General features: G+C 39.5%; 1 protein-coding gene across 2 annotated transcripts in view; it reads right to left on the bottom strand.

Annotated features, from left to right (window-relative positions):
* The window catches only part of ADAMTS18 (ADAM metallopeptidase with thrombospondin type 1 motif 18), a 154,368-nt gene that overhangs the window by 55,547 nt on the left and 85,575 nt on the right, over nucleotides 1-13,246 (bottom strand). For both annotated transcript variants that reach the window (XM_010370202.2, XM_030925525.1), the window contains exon 11: nucleotides 3,001-3,096. In XM_010370202.2, the coding sequence (XP_010368504.2) occupies nucleotides 3,001-3,096 (96 nt within the window). The remainder of the gene's footprint in view (nucleotides 1-3,000; nucleotides 3,097-13,246) is intronic.

The raw sequence follows: 13,246 nt of genomic DNA, 5'->3' as shown, positions 1-13,246 counted from the left end.
CATGCCTGGGTAATTTTTTGTATTTTTAGTAGAGATGGAATTTCACCATATTGACCAGTGTAGTCTCAAACTCCTCGTTTCAAGCGCTCTGCCCGCCTAGGCCTCCCAAAGTGCTGAGATTACAGGCATGAGCCACCATGCCCAGGCCCAGCATACATATTTCTGGCACTACATCTAATTTCCAATTGAATGGCCATGACTTGGGCCAGTATCTTTTTATAGACAGCATGTACAAACCTGTCTTTCCATGTACACGTATCTCTAGATAAAAGTAAGTGGCTTTCATACTGCCACATGTTGGCTGAATATTCACAGTACAAATAGCGCCGAAGGACAAAGGACTAGAGAAGGAAGAGGAAGGACAGAGTTGGGTTCCAGTTACAGAGAAACAAATGGAACATTGAGTACCTGCTACTGTGTGTCAGACACTCCAGATGAAACAAGAGTAAAACCAGGTTACTGGCCCTCATGAAACGTACAGTCTAACAAGCAGCCAGTTATATCCCCTGGTGAAGGAAGAATCTGAGGAACCCATATATGAATGTAATAATTATCACACTGGAGTGATGATGGATGGAACTTATTAAGATGCTTTCTGTTGAGCGTGACATTACAGTTAAGAGCTTTTCACCAGTATATAACTGTAGCCTAGTGTTTTAAAATAACGTGGTGTGGCAGTGATATCAAGACATTTGCTTTCTTACTTCTGACTTTATCTTATGTTCTGTTTACTGAAGCCTAACACAAGTACATTTTACTCCCCACAGAACGTAGATACCTGAGGTGCTTATGTAATAAATCTTTAGACCTCGGTGATGTATCACTTATTTTTCTCATTCATTATATAAATATTTTCCTGTGTATCCCTTATAGGTAATACGGTTGCTTTTTCAATTAAAACAAAACAAAACAAAACAAAACACTAATCCTCAAGTTACAAGTTCTAAGTTGTAATGCCTCAAAAGTAAAAATGACTTGAGCAGTATTTATATTTTAAATTATTCCACTAATTCATTGTTTTATATCATCATGGCCATAACACTTCTATTAACATTTTCAAGAACAGTCCTCCTTGGGATTCCCTAAGACCACTATCAGATTAAAAATTGCACATAACTCCTCAATTTTTAAAATGTTCATTTTCTTTAAAATAAAGAGTTAAAAATTACAAACCTTTTTAAGAGACAGTGAATAAACGTCCTAACAAATATCAGAAATCTGTGCCTTTGCCTCTGATGTTGGCCTCTCTCTGAAAAGTCCTTTCTATCATCCAACTGAAGAACTTTAACCCAAACTCCAACAACCATCTTGATGCACATACTTGTTATGGTTTAAGTGCATAGCTAATCTCAAGCAAGATTCATCTCTCATTTCATCTGGCCCCTGATAGCAACTACTGCTTAGAGAAGGTGTGTTTAAAGAGAGAATTCGTTATTTGCTTCTGTATGTGTTTCCCCTACTAGACTGTAAATCTTTATTTTTTTAATTTATTTTTGAGAGAGTCTCGCTCTGTCACGCAGGTTGGAATTCAGTGGCACAATCTCGGCTTCCTGCAACCTCTGCCTCCAGGATGCAAGTGATTCTCATGCCTCAGCCTCCCAAGTAGCTGGGATTTCAGGCATGCGCCACCATGTCCAGCAAATTTTTGTATTTTTAGTAGACACGAGGTTTCACCATGTTGGCCAAGCTAGCCTTGAACTCCTGACCTCAAGTGATCCGCCCACCTTAGCCTTTCAAAGTGATGGGATTACAGGCATGAGCCACTGTGCCCCGCCTGGACTATAAATTTTTGAAGAAATACAACTGTGGTTTATTCATCTCTATATCCCCAGAGTCTCCTGTTCCCCGTATCTAGTAGTCAATAAATTACTGTGGAATAAAATAACTTTTTTAGAGACAGGGCCTAACTCTGTGGCCCAGGATGGAGTGCAGTGGTGTAATCATAGCACACTGCAGCCTCAAACTCCTGTGTTGAAGCGGTCCTCCTCCCTCAGCCTCCCAAGTTGCTGGGACTACAGGCATGCACCAGCATACCTGGTTAATATTTTGTAGAGATAGGGTCTCGCTTTGTTACCTGTTCTTGAACTCCTGGCTTCAAGCAATCCTCCCTGCTCAGCCTCCCAAGTGTTGGGATTACAGGTGTGAGCTATCACACCCAGCCTTGAAATAACTTTAAACAACCAATGACCATTTTTTTCTGTATAGGTTTATACTGCCTTGAGACGGAGTCAATAATTAAGATCAGCAAACCTGTAACATCTCATTGTCTCTTGTCATTCATAGCTCCTCTTTGACTGGTCTTTCAAATGAACTCCCCAAATCTGGATCATTTACTAGTAGCGTAAATGCAACTTGCCCTCCCTCCAAACTCTATTGGGAAAGAGGAAGAAAAATACAAATATATGAGAGTTCTTCATTCAAAATATTGAGATCTCCCATAATCTTTCAAAATGGAGGTGGTTCTCTGGGTAGAAGATGCTCACCAGCGAAAGGACCTTAGGTACACACTAGGAGGAGGAATCTCTTACCCTTCAATAGGAAATCACTGTACATGATGGGAATCTATAGGGCATGTCAGAAGCTCAATGACAGTTCCTGTGAGTTGAGCTGAGTAGCAGAAGCCTTGGTCTGGAGGGACAGTCATTTCTTGACTAACAAGACATCTGATCCCTGAGACTTTTTAAATACCACAAGTTTAAAAGGAAAATGGTATATAATGAAACCTGTTAGCTCACTGAAATAGAGATATTTTGAGCCAACCCGCCATCTAAAACAGGAAGACAAAGAGAAAAGAAAAAAAAATCTTCTGAAACAATTGAGCTATCTAGGTTATATTAGCATTAAGCTTTATAATTGCTCCTACATAATGTTGGTTAATATAAAGAGGAGTCAGAGACATAAAATGCCGAAGCATTCCATCCTAAGGTCACAACACAAACAGTTCGAATTCAATGCCTTATCAAATTTCTGGAGCTAAAAACTAACAAGTATGCAGTTTACCATACTCAAGCCACAAACGGTCCCTTCCGCTGCAGGCATAAACTTGGTCTCACACCTGTGGCCTACTCGATGGCACCAAAGTGATTTGCAAATGTCCTGAAAGAAAAAAAGGGGCTGGTAAGGGTGATATACAATAAAAACAAAAATATTCAAAGATGTTGTATACAATATTATGTTTTCGGGTAGTGGAAATCAGAGAAATTATTCAAAAAGTAGAGGCCAGTGAAGTTGGTAACACCAAAGTTAATGTTTTAGTAACTATGTAAGTGAGGGGTTTCTACAGTATCCAGATATTCATGCGTGTTTAGTAACAGCAGGTAGGTAGCAACAGTTAATTGAGAACACTTGGCTTGGAAGTGATAGATCTGGTTTCTCATGATAGTGATAATAATAACCATTGTGCAGAATACATCAAGATTAGAATAAAGCAAGTCTGATTCAAATCCTCATCCTGAAATGCCTGGTTTCATGCCCTATGGACATGTTATGGAGTCCCTCTCAGTTGCAGTTTTCTCACCTGTACAATAGTGATCAAATTAGCACTTGACTCTATAGACTTACTCTCAAGGATAAATGAGGAACTACATGTAAAGTGATGGTTTTGCCTAGTGCATGCAGTTCTACAAAATATATCATCATTACTACCTTTTTCATCTTTTTAAAAACTGTTTTACAGTTGCTTTTTCAAAGTCCTGTGTGTGCTTAACTGAAGCATTTTCTATGAGTGCTATTTATATTTTAGTGATTAATTGTAGAGACACATTCTTGCTTTGTTGCCCAAGCTGATCTCAAACTTCTAACCTAAAGTGATCCTCGCATCTCAGTCTCCCATAGTGCTGGGATTACAGGCATGAGCCACCAGGCCTGCTCACCTTCTTCATCTCTATCGCAATTTTCAAATATGTAGACAATTTAATTCTCAAACCAGACCTATGAAATAATTTCATTCTCATGCTAGACTGTGGTACACAGAATAATGGCCCCCAAAGACATTCGCATGCTAATCCTGGGATCCTGTGAATATGTGAAGTTGTGAAGCAAAGGAGAATTAAAGTTACAGATGCAATTGAGGTCATCATCAATTGAAATGGAGATGCAGAGACTGTCCTAAATTTTCCACGTGGGCCTAACATAGTCACAAGGGTCCTTATATGGGAAAAAGGAGCTTAGAAGAGAACCAGCGAGATTACAGCTTGAGAAAGACCTAGGAGAATGTTGCTGGCTTTGAAGATGAAGGAGGGCCCATGAGCCAAGGAATGCAGGCAGCTTCCAGAAGGTGAAAAAAGCAAGAAAATGACTTCTCCCCTAAGGCCTTCAAAACCCTGCTGACACACTGATTTTGGTTCTTTCTTTCTTTCTTTTCTTTTCTTTCCTTTCTTTCTTTCTTTCCTTCCTTCCTCTCCTTCTTTCTCTTGCTCTGTTTCTTCTTTCTTTTTTGAGACAGGGTCTCACTCTGTCACCCAGGCTGGAAAGCAATGGTGCAATCTCGGCTCACTGCAACCTCCACTCCCTGGTTTCAAGCGATTCTCCTGTCTCAGCCTCCCGAGGAACTGGGATTACAAGCATGTACCACCACATCTGGCAAGTTTTTGTATTTTCAGTAGAGACAGCGTTTCACCACGTTGGCCAGGCTGGTCTGGAACTCCTGACCTCAGGTGATCTGCCCGCCTCAGCCTCCCAGAGTGGTCGGATTGCTGGCATGAGCCACCACCATGCCTGGCCTAATTTTAGCCCTTTCAAATGTCTACTTTCAGAACTATAAGATAATAAATGTGTGTTGCCTTAAGTCACACTAAGTTTGTAGAAATTCATTTAGATAGGGAACTAATACTTTTATTACCATTTTAGTGGTGGAAACTGAACTAATTCTTCATCTAAACTCATTTAGCTAAAAAAAACTGAGCAAGCTTCTGATGCTGTTGAAGCTTTAAAGTCACAGAGCTGGCCAGGAACACAGGCAGGCCTCAAGCTGGCCTGATTTCTGAGTCTAGTAACTTAACCACTACCCTGGGCCTGGATTTGCCATTGATGGGTATTGGAAGGCTCTCAAATTCTCCAGGCCTCAGTTTTCTAGCCTATAAAGAAATGGAACCAGATTACTTTCAGCTCTAACAGTTAAAGTTGATATTCAGAATTACAGCACTAATGGAATGCCGTGAAACACTGGGAAAGGTCAAAGTGACTACATTTTGGTGGCCACATCCTATTTCCTAAGATGGAAATGTGATGAACATGTACATTTTGTGGAAAATATAAACAACCAGAGAGGAGGAAAAAAAAAAATTTGTCGTTATTTGTTGTAATCCTGAAAATTCAACGAACCAGGCACCTAATTCCCCAAACACTCCATTTCATGTAGATTTTACAGTTAGAAAATATGGCAAGAATATGCTTAGAAATATTTCAGAAACACTCAAAAAAGAAAAGCTTTCCATGGGACTGAGAAAAGAAAACATAGGGAAACCAGAGAGATACATATATACAGTAATTTTGGTCTTGTAGACCATAAAATTCTTCCCACAAAAGGAGAATGGAAGAGTATTAAGGACACTACTTAGAAACACCAACACCACCAGCTGCCCCAGATACGGGCACGTGTGCCATTCCAAACTCTCAAAACGGCTCATAAGCTAGAATATATACATCTTCCCGTGAACCTGCCACCGACATTAGCAGAAAGCATATGGCAGCCTCCCAGCAAACTGAATGAGGGTCATCATTGCTACCTGTTGTTGTATTGAGTCACCCTGGGTTTGAGGGAAATCAATTAATGTGGGTAAGAGAGACACCTGTGTGCGCAATGGGAGCATGAGAGATAGCACTGAAATGATTAAACCTACACTTAGAAAGCCTTTCAGAACTAAACTGTTTTTCTTCTTACAGCCAGGAAAAAGCCATAACCCATACCCAGTGCCTACGCGGCAGCCACCAAAATGGCCCTAGGGCAGACCAAAGAAAAGGAGGGCTAGCTGTCGTAGCCAATGCCAAGCCACAGGGCCAAGAGAAGGGGCAGCTGGAGAGAACCAGGAAAACAAAGCAAAACAAAAAAACACAGGGATTCCAGAGTGAAGTAAGACAGGCTGCATGAACGTGTTATTTCTTCTGTGGTGGAGCGCAGAAGTCAAGGGTAATTATAGCCAACTACATGCTCTGACGACCACGAAAGCCCCTTGAGAAGGCTCCCTTTCAAAGTAAACGCAACTCAGAGTTTGCACTTTTTTTGTTTGTACCTCCCCCCTCTTTTTACCAGCATATTCAAATAACTTTCCTTTATCTATAATTCCCTGGACTTAAGTCTTAATTTAAGGGAAAAAGAAATAACCACAGAGACCCCAAGGTCTCATGTTGCCTGCATATGATTTTTTTTGAACTAGGCAACATTTTAAAGGAAAGAGTCCCAATGCTATCCATTATTCTGTCCTGTCACTTGCTATGTCCTCCAGTTGTATTCCATAGGCTGGATACCCCTTCAAGTAAAACCTGACATGCTAAAAATGTTAGTGACTTTTGCAAACCAAATTTTATGAAGCATTACAAACTGAACACATCCACAAGAAAAGTTCTTCAACGGCTCCTCCAAACATGTCTCATGTTTCACTGTCCCCATCTCACTCTATGACACCTCTATATTCCCAGTATTTCTGGTCAAAAATCCTAGAGTCATCTTTGACTCTTCTGTTTCTCTCACATTCTATCAAGAAATCTCCCACTAGGTTATACATATTGGCACTGCCTTCAAAATATTTCCAGAATCTAAACAATTATGGCCACTTCCATTTCTACCACCCTGTTCCAAGCCACCTGACACACAGCTCACTGCCAGGCCCTCCTCACAAGACTTGAAGGTCTACTTTACCCACACCCTTACCCAGTTTATTTTTAACACAGTGACTAGAGCTATATTGTCCAACATGATAGTCACTTTCTACATGTGGCTTGTTAAACCTGAATTTACATTACTTAAAATCAAATTAAGAATTCACTTCCTCAGGCATACTGGTCACACTTCAGGTTCATGTGTAGTTAGTGCCTACCATATTGGATAACAGAGAACATTTGCACCATTATAGAGAGTTCTGCTGGATGGCACTCAGCTAGGGAGAGCCTTCCAAATCAACTGAGCGTCGGTCAGCTCATGGCACTTTTCTGCTCAAAACCCTGTTATGTCTTGCAAATTCACTATGAGAAAAATCTAAAGTCTTACTTGTCATCCATGAAGTCATATGCCCCCTTTATCTCCCTGACGTTGTATGCTACCAGTTTATGCCTTGCTCACTCTGGTTTAGCCACACTGGCTCCCTGATGCTCTGCAAACACTCAAATCTTGCTCCCACAGTGGGTCTTTACACTGGCTGTTCCATTTCTTCAACTATCTACATCTTTCTCTCTCTTACCTCCTTCAAGTCTTTGCCTAAATTTCATCTCCTGTGACCTTGCTATTAAAAAATTTAATCAGCCACCACACAGTCAGTCTCCCAATTTTCCTTATCTTATTCCAAACTTATTAGCACTATGTGGCTTCATTTACAACATCATTTACTTATTTATAAAGTTTATTGTGCTTTGTTTTCTCCCCAGCTAGCCACAAGAGTACAGAACTGTGTTTTCTCTCAGATATATCCCAAGCACCTAAAACAGTGCCTGGTACAAAGTAGGCTTCAGTAAATAATTTTTAGCAAATCAATACATGAATAAAAATGACAGACTTTATGATTTAAAATAGTCTTCATTTGTAATAAAGACTCTGGAATTAAGGGTTTTTAAGAATTAAAAAAAAAAAAAAAAAAAACATGAAAGAACCTGGCAAACAGTATATGTGAAAAAAACTGGATAATGAGTTTTTCATAAATTGTTTCATTGTATTGTCATTGTGGCCATGTGAGGAAAGTATGACTGTCTCTTCAATGTGCTCCTGAGCAAATTGAGACTCAGAGAAATTAAATAAATTCTTCCAACTTCCTTTAGCAGGTAAGTCTCTAGTTGGCCTGGATTTAAGGCCATGTATGTCTGACTTTATTGCCCTAGCTTTTAAGCTAAGCAATAATTTAAAAGTAAAGTTAACAATTAACAAGTAGGAATCACCAAGAACTGCCCCAATGCCATTAAAAAAATCAATTTTATAGAGGTATGATTTATACAATAATATGCATTCATTTTAAGTGTACTGTTCTATGAATTTTGGCGGATACATACACCACTATAAACACCACCACATTCAAGGCAGAATATTTCCATCACTCCAAAAAGTTCCCTTGTCCCCTTTTGCAGTCAATCCCCCTCTTAGGGGCAACCACTATTCCGATTTCAGTCACCAATAGGTGAGTGCTGCCTATTCTCTTAAATTTCATATAAATGGAACCATACAGAATGTACTCTTTTGTTCAGCATGTTTTTTAGTCATCCATGTTTTTGTGTATATCAACAGTTCGTTCCTTTTTATTGATAAAAGGAGTTCCATTACATGAATACAGCAAAATCTAATCTGCTTGTACATTCACCTTTTGCAGGACATGTAAGTTGTATCCAGTCTTTGGCTTCTTATGAATCAAATAGTAGCTAAGAATATTCTTGGACAAGCCCTTTTATGAACACAGGCCTTTATTTATTTCAGGCAAATACCCTGGAGTACATTTGCTGGGTCAGAGGGTAAAGGTATGTTTAACTTTCTACATTGAAACAGCTCTGCCAAACCACTTCCAAAATGATTATGCCGCTTTATGCACTCATCAGCAATATGCAGAGTTCCAGTTGCTCCTGGTCTCTGGTATCATTTGGTGGTGTCAGTCTTTTTAATATTCCCCATGCCAGTCAGTGTACAGTGCTGCCTCACTGTAATTTATTTTATATATTCCTGAGAGTGACTGATATTGAGTCCACCATTTCATGTGTTTTACTACGTGTATGTCTTCCTCTGTAATATATTCATTTAGTATTTTGCTCCTCCCCTCCTTTTTGGTAGGGGGGTTGGCACTGGTACCATTTTATATTTTTTCTAGGTAGATAATATGAGAGGCAGTACAGTATAATGGTTAAGAGAATGTGCTACCCAGATCCAATTTTAATTCTACCATTTACTCATATAAAGCTTAGTGAAACATTTATTTTTAGGTACTTTAGATTCCTTATCTAGAAAATGTGAATAATAGCACATGCCCCAAAAATATGGAACTATTAATATGTATCATGTGCTTAAAGTACTATTTGATACACAGTAAGCACTGAAAAAATATTAGTTATTATTATAGGATGGAAAGCCCATTTTACCCTCAATTTTCTACGAGTTCATTCACATACAGATATCACTACGATTTTGACTCTAAAATCTGGGCCTTTTGTTTTCCTGTGTACTAACACTTTCTGCCTAATCTTGATCAGATTATTTAACTTCAATTTCCTTTCTGTTGGATTCAGTGGGGACAATAAGTAATGTTCCTGTCTCTTCCACCACTAGATAAATAAGACATTGGAGTCTAAGAAATGGAAATATAGATAATAACCTTATTACTGATAATCCTGAATTGGGGAATGTGGCTGAGATTTGTGGCCAAATAGGTCTTCTAACACTATCTTCACTGCATTAGACTAATGATCCCTTCACACTTGCATGTAGAGGAGGCAGACACAACTCTCCCATCCGAGGCAGGCAACCTCCAGGGTCGCAGAAGAGAAGTGTGTATCCTGCACACAGGCAGCACAAGAGAGAAGATGCTGAGATGGTACCGCGGCATGCCTGCTCGGAAATAGTCTTAAACTGGTCGATCAGATAAGTCACTCCTGCTTTCTTGAGGAGAGATGAGAGAAGAGGCAGAGGTGACATCTTCTACATCTTCTACTTTATGGAAATGGGAGTGCTAAAACATGTGAGCTTTGGTTACCACCGTAAGCCCAATAAATAATACTGAGTATCCGATATGACATCCGGCACATGCTAGGCATCGCAGATACTCTCTATCAACTAAGGCAACAGATGTGTATACACAGTTAAAATGTATCACAAGTTTATAAAAGTGACACATAAGCTGGAAGCGGAGCCCAGAGAAAGAAATGTTTAAATCTCCCTGAGGAAATAAGGAGATAACACTTGAACTGAATCTTTAACAACAATAAAAAAAAGATTAAGCATCACTGGGTGGCCACACAGCATACTAGAATAAGAAACATATGCAAAGACTTGTAGACATGAAAAAGGAAATATTTGGAAAACATACAAGAACATCAACATCACTGGAGTGTAAGTGCATGGGGGAAAGTTAATAGAAGTTAAAACGTGACGCAGTAAACTTGGTATATTACAAAGTAATAGTATAATAGTATCAAATAGTGTGATTCCATACTAGGAAGTTTCTAGTTATTCTCCATTCATTAATCCTGATGTCAATTTCTTGAAAGAAGTGTGAAAGGAAGTTGAAAGTTAAATTTTGGGACCCCAAACTCATTAAGCCAAAGAGAAAAGTCAAGCTGGGAACTGGGTCACACAAACCTGTCTCCCCCTTTTGGTTCCTAAATAAGATGGCTTCAAGATGAAAAACTACACACCTCCGCCATATTTAGCCCACAAGGAAATTCCTAGAGAGCTGTTAAAATTTCACCATGGCAATCAAAATTGATAGCTTGTCTTTACAGGTACAGTCACCCCAGCCCACCAGACACAAATGCATATCTGATTGATCCCCGTGCCCCACTGTGTCTATATTTATCTTATGTAAAATGCAGTTTCACTGCATTTCTCCTCTGCCCCATTTGTTTTATGTCATTTTATGTAAAAAAAAAAAAAAAAAAAGCAGGTTCTCTGAGCCAGACAAAGGCATGAATAACTATGAATAACTATTGTTCCCTACCCTGCTCTTATGTGAAAATTGTGTACTTCTCAATTTCCCGCCCTTTCCCCTTTAAATTTGGAGTCCTCAAAATCATCTTCAGAGAAAGGCATAGACCAGTCCCCCAGGTGCATCTTTAACTTGGGCAGATAAATCCCCTAAAATGCTTGAGACTTGTCTCGTCATTTTTCTTGATTGACAGAAGAAATATACATCGCTCCTGCTATCCTTCCAATACAATGCTCTCTAGAATGCTGGGCCTGAGAACATTCACAAGAATTTAAATATCTTCCCCACAGTTTCTACTCAGCTTCAAATTCTCGGTGGGTCTATAAATAAACATTAAAACTGAGTTCCTGCTATGTGATAGTGACTGTGCTGGCTACTGAGGTACAGAGTCAGTTAAAGAGGATGCATTTGTTCAGCTGCTCACTTCTAGCTTAGTAAAATAACCAGCACAGAAGCCTTGATCAGTCTGTGACAGTACTTGGGACCCTCTGACAAACAGCATCAGTTCACTCATGGAGTCAGTAAGCATTTCCAAAGTGCAGAATAATCAAATGGGTGCTCTCTCCACTTGTTACAGAGGGAATCCTGCTTTGAGTCTTTCTAGATAACACAGAACCATCAGAAAGATTAGCAACTCATTTTCTTGAACTCTTTGGATGAGAACAGAGATCAAGTCTGGCATGCTGAAGACACAGAAAACTCATGGCTGGGAGAGCAGGGGAAGATGGTGATGAGTGATCCAAAAGAGTCAGCCCCAGAGCTTTTACCAGGGTAGCTACTGGGGAAGAAGAGACAAATGTGATGGTGGTGATGACGCTGAAGACATAAGGAAGAGAGTTAGAAGAAACCGTATTGTTTATCGGGTGATGCAACTATACCAAGAGATGTATCCTCACAAATGAGCCATGGAGGAACTATTACAATCTTCACCTTTAAAAGGTGAACTCTAAGGCTAAGGGAGGTTGAGTCATTTCCCCAAGCTTGTAGGAAATCTCAGAACAAAATTTAAACCTAGGTCTATGTGACTTCCAAATCCAGAGATTTGTGTGTGCAAATGTGTATATGTGAATGTTCAAAATTGAAGACTGTTGGCCGGGCACAGTGGCTCATGCCTCTAATCCCAGCACTTTGGGGGGCTGAGGTGGGTGGATCATGAGGTCAGGAGATTGAGACCATCCTGGCTAACACAGTGAAACCCTGTCTCTACTAAAAATACAAAAAAAAAAAAAAAAAAAAATTAGCCAGGTGTGCTGGTGGGCGCCTGTAGTTCCAGCTACTTTGGAGGCTGAGGCAGGAGAATGGTGTGAACCCGGGAGGTGGAGCTTGCAGTAAGCTGAGACCATGACAGAGCGAGACTCCAGCTCAAAAAAAAAAAAAAAAAAAAAATTGAAGATTGTCTAACTCAGTGATCCTCAACCTTGATTAAGCATCAGGGTCATCTAGAGCTTTTGTTAGAATATGGATTTCTAACAAAATAGAAATTTTGGGTCCTAGCCCCAAAATTTCTCATTCCTTAGGCCTGGCATGAGACATTTCTCACAAGTTTCAGGTCTTGCCAATATACTGCACCTGCTGGTTTGAGGACACTTTGAAAATTAGTTCCTTTGTTGTTGTTGTTCTTCTAATCACTATGCAACCTTGCCTTCTAGGAAGCATGGAGGAAAAAAAAGATTAGAAAGTAATAATGGGACAATAAAAGCCCTGAAGACAAACTTCACCTCTTTCCTGCATTGCCAGAGAGGGTCTAAACTGTTTCTACTAGACAGGACGAATAAGAAATTTTGTTGTTTTGGAAATCCCTCTTGGCTAGAGCCTGGCAATATTTATGATCCTCAGAGGTGTGGCCATGGGTTCAAGTTATAAGTAGGTTTAACAACAATACCAAAAGATGTGGGGAAAGCAATCTACATTCAGAATTTATCAAACAACCCTACCTTCTCCATTAACCTCACCACCATCTTCAATCATTTCTCTCCTAGGCAAGTCTTTCTCACCTTCCCTTTCCTTGTCTGATTCAATCTTTTACTTTGAAATTTTCATTTCTGTTTGCTCTGTTTCCCATGAAAGACCATCAGAATGAGAAGCTGTCTTTTAAAAATATAGTGAGGTCCCAGAAAACAATATATTATTTTAAAAGGTTGTTTAAGCCCTGCACACTGCCTGACACAGGCCAGGTATCCCACAAATACATACTTCTGAAGGAACAATAGTAATTTTAGGAACCTCCTTTGTATTTCTAAAGAAAATCATACTTAATACCAACTGTGCTTTTGCTGCATAGCATATAATAATTTGTAATTAATAAGATAAGGAATCCTTTAGAATAAAGTGAACAAGAGGCAAATTAGGATACAAACTTTTTCAACAAAGTAAATGGCTACTTACTACTGCCAAAACCATCAACTTAACAGGCAAATAGA

The sequence above is a fragment of the Rhinopithecus roxellana genome, chromosome 20 (assembly GCF_007565055.1).
Source record: "Rhinopithecus roxellana isolate Shanxi Qingling chromosome 20, ASM756505v1, whole genome shotgun sequence".
In the NCBI taxonomy this organism is placed as follows: Eukaryota; Metazoa; Chordata; class Mammalia; order Primates; family Cercopithecidae; genus Rhinopithecus; species Rhinopithecus roxellana.
Note: the sequence above shows the minus strand (reverse complement) of the source record. Positions and strands in the feature narration are given on the sequence as shown.